Source organism: Lissotriton helveticus, chromosome 1_1 (genome assembly GCF_964261635.1).
Source record: "Lissotriton helveticus chromosome 1_1, aLisHel1.1, whole genome shotgun sequence".
NCBI lineage: Eukaryota > Metazoa > Chordata > Amphibia > Caudata > Salamandridae > Lissotriton > Lissotriton helveticus.
The window spans coordinates 135,105,856-135,131,764 of record NC_136057.1 but is presented as its reverse complement, the minus strand read 5'-3'; the positions used below and the strand labels follow the sequence as shown (position 1 = coordinate 135,131,764).

Below are 25,909 nucleotides of genomic sequence, written 5' to 3'. Positions count from 1 at the left end.
AACAGACACAGTGATCAGTGTTACAATTGAAGAAATGGAATATCTTCCTTCTTTTCCCATCCCAAGTAAAATATTCAGAGATATTGGAGATAAATCTACAAGCCTTACAATGGCCGCACTTAAAACACCTTCTACTTTTACTCAACCAAGTATCCTTCCTGGCAGCTTTTGTTTAAAAGCTATAAGTCTAAACATCTTCTAATGTTCTACCTTTCGTATAGGTGATGGAGGGTGTTGTATCCTATCTCTTTGTACTCTCCCTCTCCCCGTTCTGTCCCCCCTCGTCCATACTGCCCTTTGGTACAGCCCTAGAACCTTCAGGTGAAGGCAGCCTTGGAACGTTGGCAATACCACTTTGACCAGGGCTCTGACAAGCTGGGGGCACCTTTGTTCTTTCAAGTAAATAAAAGAATTTGAACCGTATTACCTTGTGTGGTGATTTACTACACTTCTTGGCGACGAGGATGGGGTGCTGTGATTTACTACAGAGGGTCTCTCTTGTAGATCTCTGCCAGTGATCAAGTTTCTTACTTTGTAGGATGAGGAGTTGTAGGTCTTGGGGCATTCTTTTCATTTTGAATTAGAATACAATACTTGATCTCTTTTTAGGGGTTTGGCTTTTTTTGCAGCTACATTCTAGATTTTAGGTGCATAACCTCTAGCTTAGAATCTTTTTCTCATAAGAGTAGTATGACTTTCCAAGTCTTCTGGATTACAACAAATCTTTTTCAATTTAAATGTTTAGCCATAAGGTATACTCTCTATCAGGTTCCTAGGGTGTTGGCTAGTAAAGTGCAAAGAGCTATTACCTGCAGTGATCTTGCGGTGTTTCAAAGTATATACCTTGCCTTTTTGTACCTTAAGATGTATATTCAAAAATGTGATTTTCTGGGAAGTCATTGTAGCTGTAAACTTCAAATCGTATGGATTCTGACTCAATTTCATCATGTATTTGCATGCCTTTTCTTTGGACCCGGACCATAAAATAAATAAATCATCAATGTACCAGGTCCAAATTAAAATATTGTCAAGAAACTCCTGATTATCTTCTGCCCATGCCTCCCACTTCTCCAACCAGACCATCACCAAATTGGTGAAACGGGGGGCAAAGCAAGTGCTCTTGGCAGTCTCCATCTTCTGGCGATAGACGGTGCCATCATGCACAAAGATGTTTTTTTTCTCTTGGAGAATTTTGAATCATTTCAATGAGCATCTTATTATGGTTTAAAAAAACATGCTGGTCTTGTTTTATAAAATGACTCACAAGCTTTTACTCCAAAATCGTGATAGATAAAAGTATATAAATAATTGTCTGTCCATACAATATTCAGAATTCTAGTCAGGAAATCTCCACTATCCTTACAATAAACTGGGAGGCTTACTACAAAAGGCACGTGAAAGGAATCAATATAGATAGCTATATTCTCCAAAAAGCTGTCATTGGAAGAGACTATAGGCCTCCCTGGTGGAGTTGTTAGGTTCTTGTGCACCTTAGATAGTATGTAAAAAGCAGGCACTTTTGAATAATCAAATCTTGAAAAAACAATTTCATCTTGATCTAAAATGCCTAAGACTCTTTTGATATCTATGCACTGAAGTCTTATAAATCTCGATGGTAATTACCTCATAACATTAATCTTGTGACTATTACATATAGGTTGATGCCTAATATGCTACTTATACATATTGTTATAAGTGGAGAGTGGCAAAGCTGCAATTGACTGATGGCCCTCCACTTCCTTAACGTATGACAAGTGTGAGATGACATTCTTTGCATCATCACAGACATCATTCCTAGCGCAGTAACTTATAATACATGTGTGATGTACATTGTTGTTCCAGTTTGTAAGCTGCAGTGTTTCCTAACATGAATGCTTAACTAACTCTCTTTGTTTCTCACTTCAGGGAGCCCCAATGTTGGGAAAATCATAATGACAGCTGCAGCAAAACAGCTAACACCCGTCACGCTGGAACTGGGTGGGAAGAACCCCTGTGTCATTGATAATGGGTGCGACCCCAAGATCGCAGCCAACCGAGTGATCTTCCATCACTTTTTCAATGCTGGGCAGACCTGCACTTCTCCAGACTATGTCCTCTGCACAAAGGAGATGCGCGAGAAACTGGTGCCAGCCATGAAGGAGACTGTGGAGAAGTTTTATGGAAAGGACCCGAAAAAGTCCCCTGACTTTGCACGCATTATCAATGACCGACACTTCAATAGGGTAAAGGCACTGATGGGATCTGGCAAAGTAGTCATTGGTGGAGACTGTGATGAGAAAGAGAGATATATAGGTGCGTGGTTTTTAATCATTATATTATCATTATATTATCATTATATTTCTCTCTCCTCTTTCTACTTTTGCCCCTGGTGCCTTACCCCTTCATTTTGACTATCTCGCACCCCACCCCTGTGCCTTTTGTTTTTCTTATGCTATCACTCTTCTGTTTCCTTGCTATCTCACCCTGTCGCTTATTTTCTCTCACCTCCTCACTCCCTGTTCTCAATCTCACTCATCCCTTAAGATAGTTCTTTCAGTTTCTCACCCTTTCACTCCCCTTCCCCTCTCTCACTCTCACATTGTTTTGTTGTTCTCATCCAGAGTAATCTCATCAATTACCAGTAGCACCGAAGTGTTCCACCCATTGGCGGGATCCCACAGCTTTTCGCATAATGTAGTTTTATACACCCAGTAGAAGAAGGGTAGCCGAAACGAGCCTGCCACTATCAGCGTAACTTTCCTGCACCCATGTGTGCATTTCTGTGTTTGCACATGGCTCAATAATAAATATGGAATGTAGGAGAGTGGGGTCTGCAATCCTATGGTCACCCCAGATTTTTGCTTTTTGCTTCACTGGTTTACGACTTTCCCTGGCTGTGGGCCTGCTAATCAGACCCACAGCCTAGCTGTTCTCTCTCTAAATTGACAACCATGTACCTTAGGTGCATTTACCAATTGGTACTGGGCCACCTTATCAGTCCCTGTACAGTATACCTTAGGTATCCAGGGCATGGGTGTACCCAGGGCCTACCAGGGGCTGAAGCATGTATTATGCCACCCCTGGCTGGCCATCTAAACAGACACAACTGGCTGCACGACAGCTGGGGCAAGGTGGTGTAATCATCCTTTGCTTTAGATATAGTTACCTATATCTAAACCTAAAATTGACACATATATTCCTATCAGTCACTCCTATGGAAGGCCTTATCAATCCTGAAGGCAGAGTGCTTGGAATTATGTGAGATGGTGCTCTGGCATGAGCTGAGCCTGTTTGCAGCTTGCGGAACCAAGTCCTTATAGCTGTTCCATGATAACGCTATACCATATACTCTTAAGTGCATTATAATCCTCGCGGTTAAATGCTAACTCTGGTATAACATTATCAAAACATGTCGAGTAAGGTGTCATACAATTTGGAATACTACCCCCTCGCCAATTCTGGCGACGGGGGTAGCATTCCACCCTTCTGGAGGGACACGACATGTATGTAACTGAGAACCCCGGTTAAAGTTAACTCGAGCCTTGGCATCACAAAATGGATGCTGCCACGACAGACACAAGTCTGACCTCCTGCTGCTGGGAGTCCTTCCAGCGAGGACGGCTTGGACAAAGGGTTTCCTGCCTTGGGAGGTGCTAGCACCACCCCAGACAGGACTTTGTGTATTGGGTAGGGTAGGCTTGAAAGGAATGAGACATGCCCGGGGCACACAAGGTGTTCTGTGCATACACCGGTTCAAACCAGTTGCTGGGGCATCCCTGCCCCAGCTCTGGCGGGAAACCGGACAAAGGATAGGGGGTGTAACCACCCCCCTTCCTGGTCCCACCCAGGGGAGGGACCTAGTCAGTAGTGCAGCCCCCTTTAGCAGGATAAAGGTAGGAGCTGGTCCCATTCCAAATCAGATTATCCTGAACATATTCTACAAGAAGAAACTCTGGACTTCGACGTTCTGCTCCACAGAAGACTGAAGAATCTCCCTTGTGGGCAAGGAGTGTCCACCCTGCACAAGCAGGCACCATCAAGCGTCCAGCGGCTTCCCTTTGTCGTCTTCCCTCGAGGATCCAGACTTCAGAGCCCGACAAGACCCAGATTCCCAGACCTCTCCGACCTCAACTCACATCTGCAGCAAAGCTGAGACCCGTGGGTGCGACGAGACACGTGGGACCGGCCATCTTGGAAGAAACTGCACTTCGCTTCCAGCACGACTCCCGAGGTAAACTCGACCAAGTGCTTTGGGGACTGAGAAGCCCCATCCCCGAGCAGCTCTTGCACCGAATATCAGCCCTCCAGCATCCACGAGATCTGCGTGGGGCCCTTCTGCTCTGTTGCTGCTCGACGCGTTGTCTGGTCACTTGCCGGCTGGCTAGTGGCCTCCTAGACGACGAACCTTTGAATCTTTGCTGCTGGTCTGGTTGCTCCAGACTGGCCCTTGCTCCCATCCAAAAGAGCGGCATCCCGGACTCTCCTAGTCCGCACCAGACGCTTTCTCCACTCACCGCGTGGGTTGCCTTTGCCAAGGCCTGTTGACGCCGATTCCGGATCCAACACCGCCGACACCGAGAGCCTGCGTGGGACAGCTCGTGCCTCCATCCTGGTCGTCGAAGACACCTTCTGGTCTACGTGGCTGCAGAGTCAAGCGTCCACTCTTCACATGATCGCGACGTCGACATCTGGTTCCTTCCTGGTTCCACTCCAGTCACTGGCTAGTGACTGTGAACATTGTCCCCTTTGCTTTCAGGTCTCCTTCTTCAACAATCCACCCTTGAATTGCACCGGACATCTTCCTGCTGGTCGCCTGCAGCATCTTTTCTTTCAGGCTCCATTGACTTCAACGCGAGAACCCGACGCACTTTGAACCCTATGCACCCGCGGCCCGTGGGTGAGGTAACAAGAGCATTTTGGTGCTCAAGGGTAGTTTAACTGTCCTAGTGTCCAGTTCCACAGTCGTTGTTGTCCTATCTAGTCAGGATTGTCCGTACTCACCTTAAACTTGAACTGTACTGTCCATAGACGTTGTTACGCATCTCGCGTGTGAGTTCACACTCTGCACACGCGTCCCGCGGAACTCCTATTACTTACCTGAAGTTAGTGTAGCGTGGTCCCACCGATCCTACAGCCTCTGGACAGCTCCATTCCTTTTATCGACTCTCACATTCCACTTACCTAGTATATGGTTTGTCGTGCCCCTAGGGCACCATAGTAATTTTGTGCGACTTGTAGTATTTTTCGTAAGAGATTGTCATGTGCTTAGCCCTCTGACCTCATAAAGAGTTCAGAGGTGTTGTTATTAATAAATATGCTGTTTATTTTCATAACAACCTGTGTGGTGTCCTTTCATCTGGTATTCAAGGGGTTATATTGTGGTAAAACAGCTGGCTTCACATGCCAAAAGAGTTTAGCCTAAGACTGCTTTGTCCATGCTACCATTAGGATAGCTGGTCTATAAGGTTGACTTACAACCAATCACCATAAGGGTTGTTTGGACTGTTACAAGGTGATCACTAGAACTAGTGAGCATCATATATCAGGCCAAATTCTCACATAGAACCCTTTATTTGCATGGAAGATTGGGTCGTGATTCCTCCTTTTTAGTGTTTGCCGCTGTGACCCCTGAATGAAGAAAATTGCAGTGCACATTGGAATGTATACATTACCTACTGCCGGTCGCCAGTTGGTAGTTATAGTTAGGACTAGTTTCCACAGACAGAGCTTTTTTTGTTTTGCTAAAAACTTTGACCCTGTTTGATGAATCTTCACAAATTTTTCAAAATGAATTTGCCACTCACTTCAGCTACTGTCTGGAAAGTTTTGGAGTGATTTGTCAAGTGGGGTAGAGAATAAGGGGGGTGTCCCAAACCATGTGTTCCCCATGCAATTTCCCATAGACATTTAAGACACAACTGTAGCCCGAACCGTTGAATGGAATTACACCAAATTTGACAGAAAATAGGATCTTGGTCCAGATAGAGTGCTGTTTGTAATTTGATGTAAATCTGTTCAGTGGTTGTAGAGTTATTAAATAAAAAAGATGTATGTATATCTAGAGACATTGTCTCACCCTGGATCCACTGCCAAGGATCCGTGGATCCACGAGCCAACAGCCATGTCGTGATTGGCTAGCCACAACCTGAGAAAAAGTTATGGCTGCCATTTTGTGAATCAGGACATTGTTCTCGTGGGGAGGGAATACATTGTACATTTGATATATTGAGGGTCAGGATAGAGGTATCCTGACCACATGGGACTGATGGAGGGGTCTCTGAGGGACCCCTCATGGGCAAGAAATTATCCAAAAACATATTGTTTTTGTGTGCAGAGATCCACAGATCCTCCACGGCACTCAGTCGCTGCCCCTGTATGAATCTGCTGCATTTCCACAGATCCAGACTCCAATTAAAAAACACATATGCCCACCGAGACCCACAAAATCACGAATGCACCCAATCATCGACCCACACAGCCACTCGCACACCCACTCACACACCCACTTACACAACCACTCACACACCCACGCAACCACTCACAGACCAACAAAACTACTCATACATCCAAACACCCACTCACTCACCCACTCACACACCCATACAGTCCCTTCCACACCTAATCACAGACCATTCACACATCAACTCACAGACCCACATAGCCACTCAGACACCCACATAGCCGCACACACCCACTCACACACCCACAAAGCCACTCACACAACCACTCACATACCCACTTGTGGATCCGAACACCAACTCACACACACGCTCACACATCCATATTCACTGACACACCTTCTCACAGACCCACAGAACCACTCACACACCCATTCGCAGTCCCACCACACACCTACACAACCACTCACACACCCACTCACTCATCTATGCAGCCACCCAGAAAACCACTGACACACCCACTCAAACACACCCTCAGAGACCCACCCAGGCACTCATACACACCGAATTACACACCCATGTACACACCCATGCAACCAATCACACACCCAATAACGCACCTGTACAGCCACTTACACACCTACTCAGAGACCCGCAAAACCACTCATACATCTAATTACAGACCCACACAGCCAGTCACACATGCACTGACACACCCACTTACAAACACTCACAAACCCACTCACACCCTAACAGCCACTCACACACCCATACAGACACTTACACACACAGACAGTCACACATGCATGGACACACCCAGCACACACTCACTTACACACCCACACAGCCACTCACTCACACACCCAGGTTACAGGGACATTATAGCTAGGAAAAAGCATTAAAATATAGAATTTCAATGAGAAAAACAAAGGTTAAAGGGATGTTATTCTTAGGAAACAGCATTATAATGCCAAAGAAATTCACTGAAAAAAAAAGAAATTACCTGAACATTACAGTTAGGAAATAGAATTTAAAAAAACTTAGGAATTCACTGAAAAAAAAACTTAAGTTACAGGGACATTATAGTTAGGCCAAGATTTTACATACATAAAACTATAGAATTTCAGCAGTTATAGTTACCGGAACTAACTGTAACTTACACACCTACAATGCACTGCTTGTGACCTCACATATTACATCACTCGTGACGTGGTCAGTGACATCACTAATGACATCACTGATGACATCCAAAATGGCATCACTTGGAATGGTATCAGGGCGCTTACAGCCTGATTCATGTAGCTAAAAGCGCTCGCAAAAGGGCCAGATTCTGAGAATCTGGCCCTTTGCGAGTGCGATTTTTGCATTTGGTATTCATCATCCCAAATGCAAAAATCGCTATTTAAGAATTCGCATATTTGCGAGGAATGGCATTTAAGGAATCTCTAATAGAGATTCCTCAAATGCTATTCATGACACAAAAAAAATTTGCGATTTAGCACTTTTGGGCCGCTATTTACCGAGAGGTCAGACCTCTCGGTAAATAGCAAAAACTCAGAAAAATGCTTTTAAAAGCATTTTTCTAAGTTGCATGTTGCACACACACATGTCCTTTGGACATGTGTGTGCGCAACACCTGTTCAATTGTGCATTTTAGGGGTGCTACAGGGTGTCCTTTGGACACCCCTGGCACCCTTATAATCGCTATCTGATTTGCGAGTAGCAAATTGCTACTCGCAAATGAGGGATACTCCCCATTCATTCCTATGGGCCTTTTGGCCCATAGGAATGAATGGGGAGTTATTCCTTTTTTTGCGAGTAGCAAATTGCTACTCGCAAATAGAGAACATGTAGGAATCGCTATTGATTTAGCAATTCCTACATGAATGCCGTTTTGCGTGTCCTCAATAGCGAGTCGCTATGATTCGCTATTAGGGCCACGCAAAACGGCCCGTACATGAATCAGGCTGTTAGTCTGTAGTTGTTGAGCATTGAATGGTCTACGGAGGGTTTCTTCATCAATGGGAGGACAGTTTGAAAGTATCTGGAACAGTCATGGAAGAGGTGGAAGCATTAAAAATGGGTGTGTGCATGGCGGGTGCAGAGCCAACTAATATGTTGTATGCGCACACCCGTTCTTAATTATTTTATACCTAGCTCAAAGTGAACCCACTAATCTAATACTTAAGGGCAGATTTACAAGCCCGTTGCGCCACTTTTGCGTGAATTTTAGCATGGGAAAATTGACGCAAAAGTGGCTGAAGGGGCTTGTAAATCTGCCCCTTAGTATTTTTATGTATATTTTGGCATATCGGTCAGGAATGAGGCTGCCTACCTCATGTATCAATTGTATCTGTAACTACTGTGCAATGTCACTTGCTGCCTGGCCGCACTGTGTAGAAAATAGTGAAACAGTCTTTAGCAAATTTTACATCATTATATTTGAAATAGGAACACATTTTTAGTCAATTACACCGTTGTTTATTGTTTTTAGGTGGCTTCTTGCACCTGTCAAATGCTCTGTTATGAACAATCTTGAAAGAGTCATACATTCATATTTGTGAACTCCAACATAAACATTTTTTGAAAAGAACTTTACAAATTTTCCTATACAACATAAATCAATGCTTTCTCAAGAAGTTGTGGTGCCTGCCCAATGTATTTCGGGAAAAAAGATCCCTTCTTCAGGGGTTACTGTGGAAATAAATATTCTTGTTTAGTATACAACAATATAAAGGAAGGAGGCACTTTTACAAATAATTATTTTGATGTGAAGAATTGTAGAAAAACACTCTGGACCACTGAGCAAGGTGTTCATGATCACAGAAGAACAGAAAGACTGAAAATAATCCTGTTACCTAGTCAGTTGAATGAATACTGTAGTGTCAGTAGCTGTAATGTGGAAAAAATGTAAAAGGTGTTTGTAATCACTCAAGAACAAAGAGATTGAAGGTGGTGCTGCCACCTAGTTAGTTAAAGTAAGTACTATGACGTTAGTAGCTATAATGTGGAAAAGATGAGAATATTAGAAAAAAGTTCACCAGTCCTGAAGTGTTGTTTAAAGGAGCGCGATTAGACATGTCGCTGATCCTCTATGGTGTAGAATTGGCAAATTACTCGAAATGAAACAGTTTATATTAGGTTAGGAAAATCTTTGTGTGCGCTCATTTCAAAAAGGTACCCTGTGAAGTGATGAATATTGAGAAAAACTATCATTCAAGTGATCTAAGTTTGCCAATAGAAGCTGAATGTAAGGTGAATGAATGGTAATACCTTAGAGTTCTTTCCTCAAGGGAAAGCCGTAATTTCCAGGAGTGATCACAAATGCCTGATTAAATAAACGGTTTTCCTGTAAAATAATGGACAACAGAGGTTATAGTAGATACATGCCTGCAGTTTAGAAAACACCTAACATTGAAAAATAAGAAGGAACTTCTTACCTTCATGTAACACTGTGTTTGTCTAAACTCGATCCGTTATGAGTTATAGTGATTATGATAACTGGCGTTTGGAGCACCCAATCACTGGGTGCTCCAGATCGTGCTACGCAGATTCTCTCTACTTTTCCCGGACATGCCACTCACACCACAACAAGTCCTGGAGGACCAGTTGTCCATACTCTGCAGAGAAGTTCAGACTTTCTTATCCAGGGGAGTAATAGAGCGTTTACCGATATTGGAGATCTAGACTGAGGGCTAGATGTAGGTAAAAAGGTTTTACCGATTCTAAAATACCGAATTTTACCGATTCGGTATTGTAGAATCGGTAAAACCGATGTAAGTAATTATTCGGTATTTTTTACCGAATCGTTAAGATTCAGTAGTTACCGAATCGGTATTTACTGATTCGGTAATTGTCATTCATTCCTATGGGTCTGGAGCCCCATAGGAATGAATGTCAATTACCGAATCAGTAAATACCGATTCGGTAAAATTGTGAAATAGTCAAGGGTGGCAGTGTGTCACTTTGACACCCTGTTGCACCCCTGATTAGTGCTTGTGGCATGTATGTGTGCCACATGGCACAGGTGTAAATGCACATATTTGCATTTACATAGGAATTCGTTATTTACCACTAACTAATAGTTGGTGGTAAATAACGAATCCTTAAAGCCCTGTAGCACTGTTTACAGTGCTACCTACATTTCAAAATACAGATTAGGTAACTATACCGAATCGGTAATTTTACCGAATCGGTAAATTTACCAAATCGGTAAATTTACCGATTCGGTAAAATTACCGAATCTGTATTTTTTCATGCCCTACATCTCAGTATCCAAATACCGGTCGGTAACGGCCGAAAATCGGTATTTTCGGCCGTTACAGACCGGTATTTGGATACCTACATCTGGCCCTAGGTCTGCTATTTCCTAGAATTAAAAAAAGATGGAGGCCTTCACCCCATCCTTGATCGGCTTCTCGAGCTTCTTTCTCCAGAAGGACAAGTTAAAGATGCTCTCTCTGGCCTAAGTTCTGTCTGCCCTGGATCCAAGAGACTGGATGGTAGACATTGCCTGTGGTTTCATATGGGCCAAGAGCTCTTTCAGTTCTCCGTGCTACCCTTTGGCCTAGCCAGTGTACCTTGAGTGTTCACAAAGGTAATGGTGGTGGTCAAAGCCCACCTGCGAAGGCTGGGAATATCAGTCTTCACATAACTCACTGGCTGCTAAAGGCTGGCTGGCCTCAGACAGTTGTAAGCGGCCTCCAGACGACGGCCAAAGTGACACTTGAGTCCTTCACATCTCTACTTCATTAGAGCAATTCTGGATACAGTGCTCTTCCGAGCTCTGCCTCGAGTCTAGGGCATTCTGATTATGATCCTGATGTTTTAACCCTTGCCCTGGCTCTCAATGAGATTAGCTCTAAGTGAAATGGTCTCTGAGGCTTCTTGGCTGCTTGGCCTCCTCTTTCCTGCTTGAGGACCATGTCATGTGGCACATCTGGGGTTTGCAGTGGATCTGAAGTCTCAGTGGGCTCAGCACCATGGCAACCTGTCCGATTTAATACAGGTGTAAAAGGAGACTGTGAAGATCTGAAGTGGTGGCTGCCGGAGTACATTTGGACCAGCGGCAGACCCCACTCCCTACCCCGCCCAGGGCTGCCATTTGTGACAAATGCATCAATGCTGGTTTGTGCAGGTCATCTGGGAGAAATGGATATCAGAGGACTACGGTCTTCAGCGGGAGGCTTACCTCCACATCAACTTGTTGGAGGTTCGAGTGAACCACTTGGCAATGAAGGTGCTCCTCCCGACTATCAAGGTCGAACAGGTAGAGTCTCTCACAGACAACACAACTGCTATGCGGAACTACAACAAACAGTGCGGCATAGTATCATGGGGCCTGCGGCAGGACATTCTACATCTCCGCATGTGGCTGCATGCTCATGGCATCTCCCTGATCCCTCGAACTCACTAGATGTTGCCTATCTGATCACGGATGATGGTTGCCCTCTGAAGTGGCACAGAGTCTGGCTCGATCTGTCGCGGCAGTGTCAAAACATTTATGCATTGGAGTTCCCAAGGCAGTTCTCCCTTGTTGACGCCTTCTGCCAGCATTAGGGGCAGGACTCCTGTATGCCTTTCCACCCCTCCCTTTCATGCCGAAAGTGCTGAAAATGATCAAGTGAGTGCGGGCCTAAGTCACCCTAGTGACTCTGGACTCGGCAAGGAGTGTATGGTTCCTGGAACTTCTGGCCATGAGCACTCCAATTCAACTGCCTCTTTAGGAAGACATCCTGTTACAACAGCAGGACCAAGTCTTACACCCAAGCCTGCATAACCTGCACCTCCATGCAAGGACATGTTATGCCACCGTTAGTAGCCTTCGATCTTCTCTCTGAAGTGATTGGTGGCATCCTGGCAACCAGGCTTCCACTTACTATTTGGACAGGAACTTGGGGGAAGTTTGTTTGGTTTTTCTCCCAAGGCACCCACCCTCTGAATTTGTGAGTTATTAAATGTTCTTCTGTTTTGTTTGTCCTTAGCCCAGCAATGCGCTGATGTCGGACAGTGGTTAAAGTTTACCTTTTGACCCTTTTGCCCATCTTATGCTTACCAGATCAACCATCCTTCTTCAACTCACCTGTTGTGATGTGTTGTTCGAAGGCTCTGATCATGCTGTTCCCTTCAACACAATTGTGGTGCTGCAATGGGACCATAATTTTATACTCATGTAATGTGCACAATGTTTGAACCATTGTACGGTTGTGCTCTTTGCCTACTAACCATCAAGATGGTATTCCTCATCGCCATTACATCAGCCAAGCAAGTGAGTCAACTTCAGGCAAGGTGTGTGGTGCAATTATACACATCTTTATGGACAACTTAGTCATCTGGGCAAAAGCAGCATTCCTGCCCAAGATAGGTACGACTTTCCATCGCCTTGCCAACTTTCACTACACCCCCTCATCACTCAGAAAAAGAAGTATGGCCCTCAGCTTCTATGTTGATCGGACCAGAGAATACCAACAGGATGACCAACTTTTTATTGGTTTCTATGGAGCTAAGGAAGGCAAAATCAGTCCAATAGAGTACCATCTCCCAATAGATTGCATCAAGATCTGGTATGGGCTGGGCAAAAAGCAACCCTGAAGGCTTGCACACTCATTCCACCAGGGGAAAGGCTGCTACAACTGCGCTAGCGAGTTGTGTGCCAGTTTTGATAATCTGCCAGGCTGCTACGTAGGAGTCTCTCTATACGTTCATGAGGCACTACTGCCTGGATAGCCAGGTCCAGGGGGGAAGCTTCTTACCCGATCCGTCTTGCAGTATTTCCTGGTTTAAGACATTCCACAGACCCACCACCTGGGGGGGTAATTTGGTGTATTTTCACTAGGTATGGAATCTGCAGTTAGAAGTCTCTATTGGAAAAACTTACTAACCTTCTGTAACACCTTTTCTGGTAGAGACTTTATCTAACTGCAGATTCCTCACCAACCCACCCACCTCCCCGTTCTCTGGAACTGATTCTCTGAAGTCAGTGCCCAGACCGTCTTAGATATAGTGGCGTAACATCCGGGGTGAGATGGACCCGATGAAGAGTCACATGACCCCCACCTACCAACACGTGATGGAATTGCTATGAAAGTTTCCTGATCCAGTCTGATGCCTGGGGAAATTCACAACCTGAAGAATCTGGGGTTAGATAGTGGTCCTACCAGAAAAGGCGTTACAGATGGTAAGTTGATTGTCTTTGATTCTGGGAATGTTGGGAAGGACTGCAAGGAGAGCTTTTTTCATCACCTGCGCTCCCCTACTGTATACTGCTGAAGAATCTAGCAATCGTAACAATGTTGCATTCAATAGACCCTGTGTCTTCCTTCCTCTATCTCAACCATATCAAGCATTTCTCCTTTCCTTACTTCCTTCCCCACTCAGCCCCCACCGTAGTGGTGGAAGTGAAGGAGTCTGACCCGGTGATGCAGGAGGAGATCTTTGGCCCCATCCTGCCAATCATGGACGTAAAGGGTGTCGACGAGGCCGTCGCCTTCATCAACCGGCACGAGAGACCGCTGGCACTCTACGCCTTCTCACCTGACAGCAAGGTACACTGGGCATGGCATGCAGAGGGCATTACAGATGAGCCAAATGCCTACCAACATGCAGAGAGTGTTTCATATAGATATAAAAAAAATGAGACGGGAGAACATCACATGTACTATACTATACAAAAATCACCCCTTTCTGCACCTCTTTGCTATAACATACCTTTCAATTAATTATTGTTGTTTTAATTTCGAGATTTATGGCTGTGTTGTACTCCATTACTCTTCTGCTGCTTTGTTGATCTCACCAGTGCAGACTGTGGTGATGTGTGTTTTCTGCTGCTTCCTAGGCTTGTGTTGAAGGACTCATCCAATTGCCGGGCAGATCAATAGAGGTATTTTGCCTTCATAAAGATTTTGTGAATGCAAAGTACGTTTTCACAATACAAATACTCACCAGTGCATTGTAATTCACAACTCCCACTGTAAATCACAATGCACACATTGTGAAACCTTGAACGGGTCAATTGAAGCCTTCCCACCTATTGCCACTTGCCAGGTAGTGCACAAATTCCTTGGAACTTCCTCGGTTAACAACTTCCAAGGGCAGGCAGTAATTATTCGCCATTATGCATATTGAGGCGCACATCTAATTCCTGTCCCACTGCTGTTAATGAGGATGGTGTTGTATGTGTCACTGCACATAGTACCTTTGTGCAGCAAAGCTTAATAAGTCAAACCTCCCCCATGTGAAGCCTAAGGCTGTATACAACTTAAAGCCTATTTGTGAATCTGGCGGTGCATTTTCTAAGAGTTCTTCACTTCACACGTATATTTACTTGAACTTTTGAAAAATGCTACTCTGGGAGACTATTTCATTGTCTTGGCACATCTTGATGTTTGTATATGCTCCCAGGTATGGGTAAGCATAGTTTCTGTTGCATGTCCCCCTGGCCATGGGTAAGCATAGTTTCTGTTGCATGTCCCCAACTGAGCATGGGTAAGCATAGGTATACATAGTTTCTGTTGCATGACCTCCTGGCGATGGGTAAGCATAGTTCCTGTTACATGTTTCCCTGGGCCTGGGTAAGCATAGTTTCTGTTGGATGTCCCCTTGGGCATGGGTAAGCATAGTTTCTATTGCATGTCTCTCTGGGCCTGGGTAAGCATAGTTTCTGTTGCATGTCATCCCTGGGCATTGGGAAGCATCGTTTCTGTTGCATGTCCCCCCTGAGCATAGGTAAGCGTACTTTCTGTTGCATGTCCCCACCTGGGCATAGGGAAGCATAGTTTCTGTTGCACATCCCCCTGGACACGGGTTAGCATAGTTTCTGTTGCATGTCCCCCTGGGCTAGGGTAAGCATTGTTTCTGTTACATGTCCCCCTGGCCATAAGTAAGCAGTGTTTCTATTGCATGTCTCCCTGGGCATGGAAAAGCACAGTTTCTGTTGCACGTCTCCCTGGGCATGGGTTAGCATAGCTCCTGTTGCATGTCCCCCCAGGCATGGGTAAGCATAGTTTCTGTTACATGTCCCTCTGGGCATGGGAAGCATAGCTTCTGTTGCATTTCCCCCTGGGCATGGGTTAGCATAGTTTCTGTTGCATGTCCCCCCGGGCATTGGTAAGCATAGTTTCTGTTACATGTCCCTCTGGGGATTGGTAAGAATAGTTTCTGTTGCATGTCCCTCTGGGCATTGGTAAGCATAGTTTCTGTTACATGTCCCTCTGGGCATGGGAAGCATAGTTTCTGTTGCATTTCCGCCTGGGAATGGGTTAGCATAGTTTCTGTTGCATGTCCCCCCGGGCATGGGTAAGCATAGTTTCTGTTACATATCCCTCTGGGCATGGGAAGCATAGTTTCTGTTGCAATTCCGCCTGGGCATGGGTTAGCATAGTTTCTGTTGCATGTCCCCCCGGGCATGGCTAAGCATAGTTTCTGTTACATGTCCCTCTGGGCAGGGGAAGCATAGTTTCTGTTGCATTTCCCCCAGGGCATGGGTTAGCACAGTTTCTGTTGCATGTCCCCCTGGGCATTGGTAAGCATAGTTTCTGTTACATGTCCCTCTGGGCATGGGAAGCATAGTTTCTGTTGCATTTCCCCCTTGGCATGGGAAAGCATAGTTTCTGTTGCACGTCCCCCTGGGCATGGGTCAGCATAGTTTCTGTTGCATGTCCCTCTGGGCTTGGGAAAGCATATTTTCTGTTGCACGTCCCCCTGGGCATGGGTTAGCATAGTTTCTGTTGCATGTCCCCCTGGGCATGGGTAAGCATAGTTTCTGTTGCATGTCCAACTAGGCATGAGTAAGCATGGTTTCTGTTGCATGTCCCCCTGGGTATGGGGAAGCATAGTTTTTGTTGCATGTCCCCCTTGGGCATGGCTAAGAATAATTCTGTTGCATGTCCCCCTGGGCATGGGCAAGCATAGTTTCTGTTGCATGTCTTTCTGGGTAGGGGAAAGCAGAGCTTCTTCTGCATGTCCCTCTGGGCTTGGGTATGCATAGTTTATGTTACATGTCCCCCTGGGCTTGGGTAAGAATAGTTTCTGTTGCATGTACCCCGTGGGATGACACCCTATGTATGCCAGGGTTGTTCTCCAGCATTCGAAGAACTGAGGGACAGTTGGGTAGTTCTTGTAACAAGTATTACCACTGTTCCTAGTTCTAGAGAATCAATAAACTTCTGCAAGTTCACTAATCCGTCAAGTACCTCCCTTTTACGCTTTTGACATTCAGGGGGTGATGAAGTCAAGGAGTCCTGAACATTGGGCCAAATATAGTCAGAAATACTCAGAAACAGTGACTGTTTTGCCCTAGCCAACTGACCTCTGACATTAAAATATTAGAGGGAACTAGAAGCATTGGTCCAGAGTGGAGACCTTCCAACCATTCTCCCCCTGGTCCATGCAATTGCCTCCGGAGCCACAACACCCCGCCTAACTTCTCACCCCCCCTAGGAGTTGCCCACAAACTCACAGCGGTCAGAGACCTGCAGATACCCAGCCAGCCTCACCCAGCGGATCATCCAGGGGCGCTCGCCCTCCCACCCACACGCCCGCACCCACTGGAGAGCCCACAAGTACTGCTTGCCTACAGCCTAGAAATGGGCATCCATCACCCCAACTAATGCCCCCAATTGCGACCGGACCTGTACCACAGGTGAGCTGAGTGCTCCACAATGACATCAGACGAATGTCATCTGACAAGACCATGGGTGAAGCTGCAAGGTGGCTCCTCTTCACAGAAACTCCTAATCAGCCCCTCACAATGGCAGCGCCAAAGAGGCCCACTTCCCCCACAACTGCCATATCCCAACTTCCTGCGAATTCTGCTCAGTACAGTACCATGGAGCGAATTCTACATGAAATTTCAGCAGTGGGCCACCGACTGAAAGGCATGGACGCAAACATATCTGCCCTAACGGAGGAGACAAAATTGATCCATGTGGATGGGTTTGACCAGAGGGTGACACTGATGGAGGGCCACCTGGATGACATGCAGGACCGAGACCGGGAACTTCCCTTCCTTCGCAGCAAGTTGATTACCTGGAGAATCTCAGCAGAAGAAACAATGTCTGCTTTTTTGGTTTTCCTGACTCAACGGTGGGCCCTAATGTCAAAATTTTGCTCAAAGACACCCTCCCCAAGCTAACCGATGTCTCCTCACCACATTGGCACTCCACGCAAGGATCCTACGGCACGTCCATGACCTTTAATTGCCTGCTTCTTGCACCATGAGCAAACTCGACAACTACTCTCTGTGTCTCACTCCCAGAGTCTATTCACATATTAGGGTCATGAAATATGCATGGCAGCAGCTTTTATTAGGGAGACCAATGACCACCATAAGGCTTTTCTCTCCATCTGGCCCCGCCTGTGCCAACTGGATAACAAATCTGGCCTCTTCGAACCCGCACGATTTTGGATCACTAAGGACAGCATCTCCAAAGAATTCTACAATCTCGAGGATCTGCGCCTTTTCTTGATTAGTTCTCAAATGCAGGACATGAACACCTCTAGCTTGTCAGTTGAGGTGACTCATACCGTAGCACCTCCCCACCCCACCTCTGGCAGACAGTGGCGAACTTACAGTGGGTCCAGACATCAGGATATAGACCCCGAAGGAACAGCCCGCACCCATGGTGATAGAGTGCAGGCCCTCCATGCAGTAATTGTGCTCACACACGACCAGGACAGAGACAAATTCCCCCCCCCCCCCCCCCCCACCCCCCTCTGAAACCCACTTCTGCCATGGAGTGACTGCCAAGGGACTTTTGCCGCTGTCTCGCAGTAGGAGCTACCGGACCTGTCACTGCAGGACCAAAAGGACCGACACCCACCGGACGGCTGAGTATCACACCACCAGTCTTGGATACTTGCATATCTGACTGCATTGCTTATTGATGAGCCTGCTATTGTTATTGTTATTTCTGCTAGACATTTGCTTGGTGCTTCAAGCTCCAGTCACCCTCCATCCTCATCTTTTTGCTCATGAGATAGCACTGCTCACCTCCCAAGCGTGTAGTGCCAGGAGCTAGATGACAAAGGACATCAAAGGGTCATCACTCCCCTCCACATACAGCAGCCTCTCCCCTACCCCCTCCCACCATGGTTGCCCGCCACTCCCACCTGTCACACTCTGGCTCTTGCCGCCCCATTGTCACTCACCGTTGTTTATACCCTTTCCACCTGACCCATTGACTCAGGGATTCTACACCAATGGAGGGCTGAGGAGGTTACCCACCTCTCTACTCTACCAAACCTCTAGGAATCTGGCTCCCTACCCTCTCCGCTTAGATGACAGTAAAGGCCTCTCCTGTCCTTGCTCCCCCACTTATAGGACCCGTACTAACCTGACCCACAGCTCCGCTAGTCCATCGGTCCATCTTTCCCATCTCCTGCTATTCCAATGGGGCTCTCTCTAAGCGATATCTATGCAAGCTTAGACCTGTGGTACACAGATCAATATGACAAGTGCTGCACTCTCCAGCAGCAATTTCCTCTGACTCCCTCTCTTCCTGCCTCTTCCCCTACCTCCTCCTCTTCTCGCTTCTATACATATATCCTTCTGATATTTGCATACTAGCTACTGGTGCCCACTCTACCTCTTACACTAACGGTTGCCCTTGAGCGCCCCTCCCCTCCGTGCCCGGTAACGTTCCCACCCTCCCACCTCAATACTCTCCTCCTTTTGAGGTTGAGCGTTAGCGCGCATGCGCTGTCTGCAAGACCCTTTGTTTTAATGATAGGCTAGGAAATTCCACCTGCTGCTTATTATAGATTCACTTGTGTGTCAGTGTTGTTTACTGACTGCTCATCAAGGCCGGACTGGCCATAGCGGGCACCGGGCTATCTCCTGGTGCATCGCACGGGTGGGGGCCGGTTTTGGGCTATTTTTGTCACAGGGCCGTTTTTGCAGCATAGCTGCAAAAACGGCCTGTACCAAAATCGTCCGGAAACCGGCCCCGGCAAAGAGCTCAGCGGCACCCCACACCCCACCCCAGTGGGTGGTGGGGGGGGGTGGCTGGCCAGGGCCGGTTGTGGTTCCCCGTCCGGCCCTGCTACTCATTGGTTGGTGCTCCTGATAATTCACTTCGGTTTATCCTTCGGAAGCACCGACCAACTAGAGTTTCCTTACTCTAGAGGAGCATGTATGGTCATGTGGGGACTACTACTTTTAATTCATGCCCAGCGGAGGAGTAGGAAACACGTACAGTTTCCTTACACTGTAGGGGCTAGGTTGCTCGTGTGTGTTTGAATTACTGCTCAGCGAGGGAGTAGGAAATACACAATATACGCTGGTATTTCCTGACTGGTAATGAATTTTTACACCACGCTTCATGTTGAATGCGGAGACAGCCATGGTGATGAACGGGAGACTCCCAGCAGCCCTTCTATCCCGCCCCAGCCCTTCCATGCTGCCTTGGCATAGCGCGTCAGTCCGGGCTCCATGTACAGGTGTCCTCCAGGCTTTAGAGCTGCAAGCTCTCGCTGCTCTGTCAGACATGCTCCTAGAGGACCAGTAATGCATATCCTGTCCGACCCCTCCCTTGTGATCACAGCCCTGGTTCCCTGAACGCATCCCACAAGCATCCAGAACCGACATCTGGGTGAATCATAATTAGGGCTCACTGTTTTCCGTTTTTACAGATTTTTAGAGATACATGCAGACAGAAAACCATTTATTTTCCTGTCTGTATTTATTTTTAAATGTGGATAAAAATGGAAATTGGGTTGTTTTTTGAGTGATTCTAAATATTGTCAATCATGACTACCAGGCCAATTGCTCTGTTGATCAAAAGGTAAGGGGGTTAAAAAAAATAAAGGAATTTTAGTAAAGAGCCTTAAATAGCAATAGATATGCACAACCTTGATATTAAAATGTGTATGTTTTTTCTTGTAAGAGCTTATTTTATCATCTGAGTGTGTTTATATCCCTGAAACCTGTGAGTCGTTCTGGCATGAGTGCATATTAATCGGTCAAATAAATGTAGAAATATACTCATTTCAGATTCATTTTTTCACAAAACCCAAAATAAATATGGATAAATACAGATAAAATTTGCAAAAAATAAATATGGATAAATACAGATGGAAATGTCCCAAAAATAAATACTATAAAATGGGGAGCCCTAATCATAAGAGTATACGCAAGAGCGCAGGTACATAAGACCCCCGCAGACACAGGTAATGGCCAACAAGTAAAACCATAAACAGAACATGCTCCATTGCGAATGGGTGACAGTTCTACCGGACAACGCCATGGACTTTACTTTAAAGCTCAGAAATGGCTGTCGTATTTGCTATCTGATGATGGTGGTGAAGGCAGCTGTCTGTTTCCCTAGTCCTTGTTTTATGCCTATGTTCCGGCACGTAGCTACGCACTTCCAATATGGGGCCATATTATCAAGGAACGGCAATAAGGGGCTTGATAATATGCCCTGTGAATTCCCATAAAAGACCAGGTCCTGGTGTGAACCTGGGCTTCTATGGGAATTCACAAGGGCATATTATCAAGCCCATTATCGCGGCTTTAGCAGCAGTTTCCTGCCGCTAAAAAGGCGATCATTTTAACGCTGTTCTTGATAATATGGCCCATCGTTTTTTCTCAAAGCACCACGCTCCTTAATCCACTTTTTAAAAGCTTTTTTCCCCAACATCAGCACCAAAATGCTGCACTTCCACTTTCACAAGGGCACCCCTGCACCTATTGTCAGCAGTTCGGCGGCTTGTAACATTTTGACCGCTTTCCCTACGTAACCGCGATATCGCTGCTCCAAAACCTCACCCCTCATTGGAACCTCTTGCCCAAAGCTTGCACCATGCACTTTTGGGTGAGTAAAGTCACCGAACTGAAAAGTAAGGATCACTTGAAAGGTAAAGCAGGGCGGCTGGGTTTGTAGCTCAGCACGCTTGTAATGAAGCGGTGAGATGTGTTTTGGTGTTCATTGCCAGCGTCACGGTTGGCTTGGCTTGTTATTACAGGCCGGACTGGGAACCACAACCGGCCCTGGCAAAGTGCTCGGTGCCCCCCCCCCACCCCCTCCCCACTCGGAGGTGGCACTGAGCTCTTTGCCGGGGCCGGTTTTCGGCCGATTTTGGTACAGGGCCGATTTTGCAGCTATGTAGCAAAAACGGCCCCCAGTGGCCCAAAACCGGACCCCACTCATGCGGCGCACCGGGGGATTGCCCAGTGCCCGCTATGGCCAGTCCGGCCCTGGTTATTAGCCAGTAATGTGAGCCCCTTCCTGTAATGCGCTCCTTTTCACGCATGCAGGTTTGAAAGGCTCTGCTGAAGGTAGTGGTAACATCCCTGGAAATGCAGCTTAATTGTTCCCAGTCATATATTCAAAGACCCGCACTCGTCTCGAAAGTCTTGCGGATTTCAACATGTTGATTTAAATGCCGCACTTGTCTGTAAGGCCTTGCTAACTTGCGCATATCTATTTAAATTAATCTCTCGTTTTTTCTAAGCTGTGCAACATTTGTATGCAAATGAAGCCCTCTTCTGTAAAGCCTTGCAGATTTGATATTTCTATTACACACTGGTAGAAAAAACCGTGGGCTCTTCCTATAAAATCATAAATGTCTCTTGTGGGCGGGGCCGTTCTCATAGGGGGCCGTCTGCTTTCCAGGCCGAACATGAATTTACCAATGGAAACGACAAAGCGCGGCTCAATCCTAATGCTACCATACTCAGCCTTTCTCCGAGATGCAAGGTGCAGCCATTCAAGACACTGCCTGCTCATTGTATAGCCCCCGACGCGCAGATGTCCTTGTTTTATGAGGGACGCTGTCTTCTTGAGATAACAACAGATGATGACCCAGCCTCCATTTCACAGGAAGGGACATGAAGGCTTTGCATCACTGGTAGCATTTAGTTTTGTTTTCGGCCTAGTAGCGCATTTATTTTGTTGTTTTGGCTCGTCACTCGACAGGCCTCTCCTCCTTGCCCGGCGGTGACATTTCATTCTGTTATACAGTTGTGTGGTCTGGTCTCCTACTTGCTGTGGTTGGTGCAGACCAAGCGGGCCCATTATCTGCCCCCTATCCCAGAATGCACCTGCAATCTGCAGGCCGTATCCTTCCATGACCAAGTAGCAAAGAAAGGGAATGGAGGCTCAACCGGCAGTGGCAAGATCAGGTAAGGGATACTCAAATCAGATAGGGGAAAGGGCAGCCCTTCAGATGGAACCAACATCGCTCCTTACCAGGAAACCGCATACTACATGGAAACACAAAGATAATGTTGTGAGCCCTGCAACAATACATAGTTTATCTGACTGCAGCACGTCTGAGCAAGGTTCTTCTCTCTCTGATCCACCACATACAGGTAGGCTGTGTGCAGGGCGGTTCTTCCAGAAACCATCCTCGCACCCTAGCACACGCCCTCTGGACGGCCAAGGATCACCCTCTCTTGATGCCTAAAAAGCATTTGACTGTGCAGCTTTATTTTTTAGAGCAGAATTGCACCCTAAGTATTTTAATCCTTGGGCGTTTCACTTTTTTTTAGATATAAAGTGTTGGATAGAAAATTTAGCAAAAAAAGTCCGAGGTTTACTCGTTGTCCTGCACAGAGGCATATATTTACAAGTACTGAAAACAATATATTTACAAATGTCAGACACACTTATTACAAAACTAAAGACAAAACATTAAACACTTTTGACCGAACAGATCAGGAAAGTCATTTCTTATGATAGTACCCTACTACCTATTACAATCAGACCACTCTAGTACAATTTTCGTTAACTCTGGTCTGGTATCATACAGGCATACAATTCATATTGTGTTCAGTTTATTTCATATGACACATTAGAAGCCTTATATGAAAGAAAAAGCATTCGAAATTAAATGCGAATGTGTTGGAAGCCGACGCGTTTCCGAGTCCGTATTTTATTTATCGGGCTCTTCTTCAGGGCTTTGTGTTGGGTACCTGTTTGGGCATAAGTGGAAGGGCTTATTTAGTGTGGGACCTTGATTGACGTCGTCACTGGTAAACACAATATAGCAAATTATTGTTACCTTATCGTAGAATTTTTTATATATACAGGTTTGATCCGTTCCTTAGGGGATCTTGGCTGAAAGAGTTCCCTGTGTTCTGGAATACAAACAATTCAATTGTTTCTATTTGTTGTTCATGGGGACTGTGTATTAGTTAATTTGTAAAGAAATTAAAAGTCGTGACTCACATGGGTTTAGGGGTAATACATGTCTTCCAGTCGTTTGTCTCTTATTTGTTGGGCAGTTGGTCAATATCTGTGAACAATAATGGCACGTTTTTTGTAATTCCAATTGTTTAAAGATATATCCAAGCAGGTAAAACTCGTGGGCTGACCGCCCAAGTAAAATACACTTACTTTATGTTGTTTGCCGGGGCGCGGTGCACCATGCTATTCCCAGGCGAAGTTGACGGGGAAGTGGAATCCGCCGCCTCTCTATACTTTACTTGCTGTTTACCATTTATCTGCGGAGATGCGGGGGATCATGTCTTAATGGAAAGTGTTTCCCACATTTATGGTACATTTCCTACACAGTTTACAAAAATGGCGTGAACTTACTTTCTTCGGTTCAGGGTCATACCGGATACTGGGTCGTTTAGTAGGTGGGGGGTGCTGCCCTTTACAGTCTTACTTAAAGATTGCCGCCTGCGCTACGGATACAGAAACAAGAAATATATTATACTCTCTGTGCCCTGCATCTCATGCTCTTTTTATTGGGCGTGCGTGCGTTTTACCTGCAAGTTTCACATGATTCCTTAAGGCTAGTCATGTGGCGTGCTGCTTCTGGGACATGTAGTTTAGAGCTTCAGTTGGTCAAGAGGGCATTTAATTTCGCACTTCTGGGACGTGTAGTTCGAGGGCTTCATTAAGTCCGTGAAGTGTTTTTTTCGGTGAAATGAAAGGCGAGCTTATGACAGTGGTCAGTTACATGCGGCCCGTTTACAGATTGTAGCATTCTCCGTATTCATTAGCGCCGGGACACCTCCTCGAGAGGTAGCTGTTCGCGCTGTATAAAATCCAGTATTATTATTCAAACCTGTACTCACGCAGTCATATTTTAAAATCAGATATGAGAGTGATTTACGCACACTATGGAAGCTTGATCCAGTGAAGGGCCACCACAAGTGTGGAACCTGCATATCGTGCGCAAGCACTATTGAAGGTTCCTCGTTTGAACATAACACCATTAGATGGACTCACACAGAGTTCACTAATTGCAAAAGCAAGAACATCATCTATGTGATTATTTGTCATTGCGACAAATTGTTTATCGGTAAAACCACACAACAAATCACACAAAGATTGGCGCAACATCGATCAAGGATCAAACAAAAGGTATTGAATGCACCAATGGTCCAACACTGTATCGATCAAGGACACTCAGAAAAAGACTTAAAATGGTCAGTATTGTCAAAAATAAAGGCTCCTCCACGAGGTGGAAATGTTGAAGCGCTACTATTACAGCGAGAATCATATCTGATTTTAAAATATGACTGCGTGAGTACAGGTTTGAATGAATACGGAGAATGCTACAATCTGTAAACGGGCCGCATGTAACTGACCACTGTCATAAGCTCGCCTTTTATTTCACCGAAAAAAACACTTCACGGACTTAATGAAGCCCTCGAACTACACGTCCCAGAAGTGCGAAATTAAATGCCCTCTTGACCAACTGAAGCTCTAAACTACATGTCCCAGAAGCAGCACGCCACATGACTAGCCTTAAGGAATCATGTGACCGTAATAGTCACTCTCACGATTCACTCTGTGGCAGACGGAAGCAGCATTGAAACTTGCAGGTAAAACGACGCGCACGCACGCCCAATAAAAAGAGCATGAGATGCAGGGCACAGAGAGTATAATATATTTCTCGTTTCTGTATCCGTAGCGCAGGCGGCAATCTTTAACTAAGACTGTAAAGGGCAGCACCCCCCACCTACTAAACGACCCAGTATCCGGTATGACCCTGAACCGAAGAAAGTAAGTTCACGCCATTTTTGTAAACTGTGTAGGAAATGTACCATAAATGTGGGAAACACTTTCCATTAAGACATGATCCCCCGCATCTCCGCAGATAAATGGTAAACAGCAAGTAAAGTATAGAGAGGCGGCGGATTCCACTTCCCCGTCAACTTCGCCTGGGAATAGCATGGTGCACCGCGCCCCGGCAAACAACATAAAGTAAGTGTATTTTACTTGGGCGGTCAGCCCACGAGTTTTACCTGCTTGGATATATCTTTAAACAATTGGAATTACAAAAAACGTGCCATTATTGTTCACAGATATTGACCAACTGCCCAACAAATAAGAGACAAACGACTGGAAGACATGTATTACCCCTAAACCCATGTGAGTCACGACTTTTAATTTCTTTACAAATTAACTAATACACAGTCCCCATGAACAACAAATAGAAACAATTGAATTGTTTGTATTCCAGAACACAGGGAACTCTTTCAGCCAAGATCCCCTAAGGAACGGATCAAACCTGTATATATAAAAAATTCTACGATAAGGTAACAATAATTTGCTATATTGTGTTTACCAGTG

At 45.8% G+C, this 25,909-nt stretch overlaps 1 protein-coding gene across 1 annotated transcript in view; it reads left to right on the top strand.

Annotated features, from left to right (window-relative positions):
• The window catches only part of LOC144770799 (aldehyde dehydrogenase family 3 member B1-like), a 223,638-nt gene that overhangs the window by 181,474 nt on the left and 16,255 nt on the right, over window positions 1–25,909 (top strand). Inside the window, exons 8-9 of the mRNA XM_078655597.1 lie at window positions 1,906–2,292; window positions 13,755–13,921. Coding sequence (XP_078511723.1) covers window positions 1,906–2,292; window positions 13,755–13,921 — 554 coding nt within the window. The remainder of the gene's footprint in view (window positions 1–1,905; window positions 2,293–13,754; window positions 13,922–25,909) is intronic.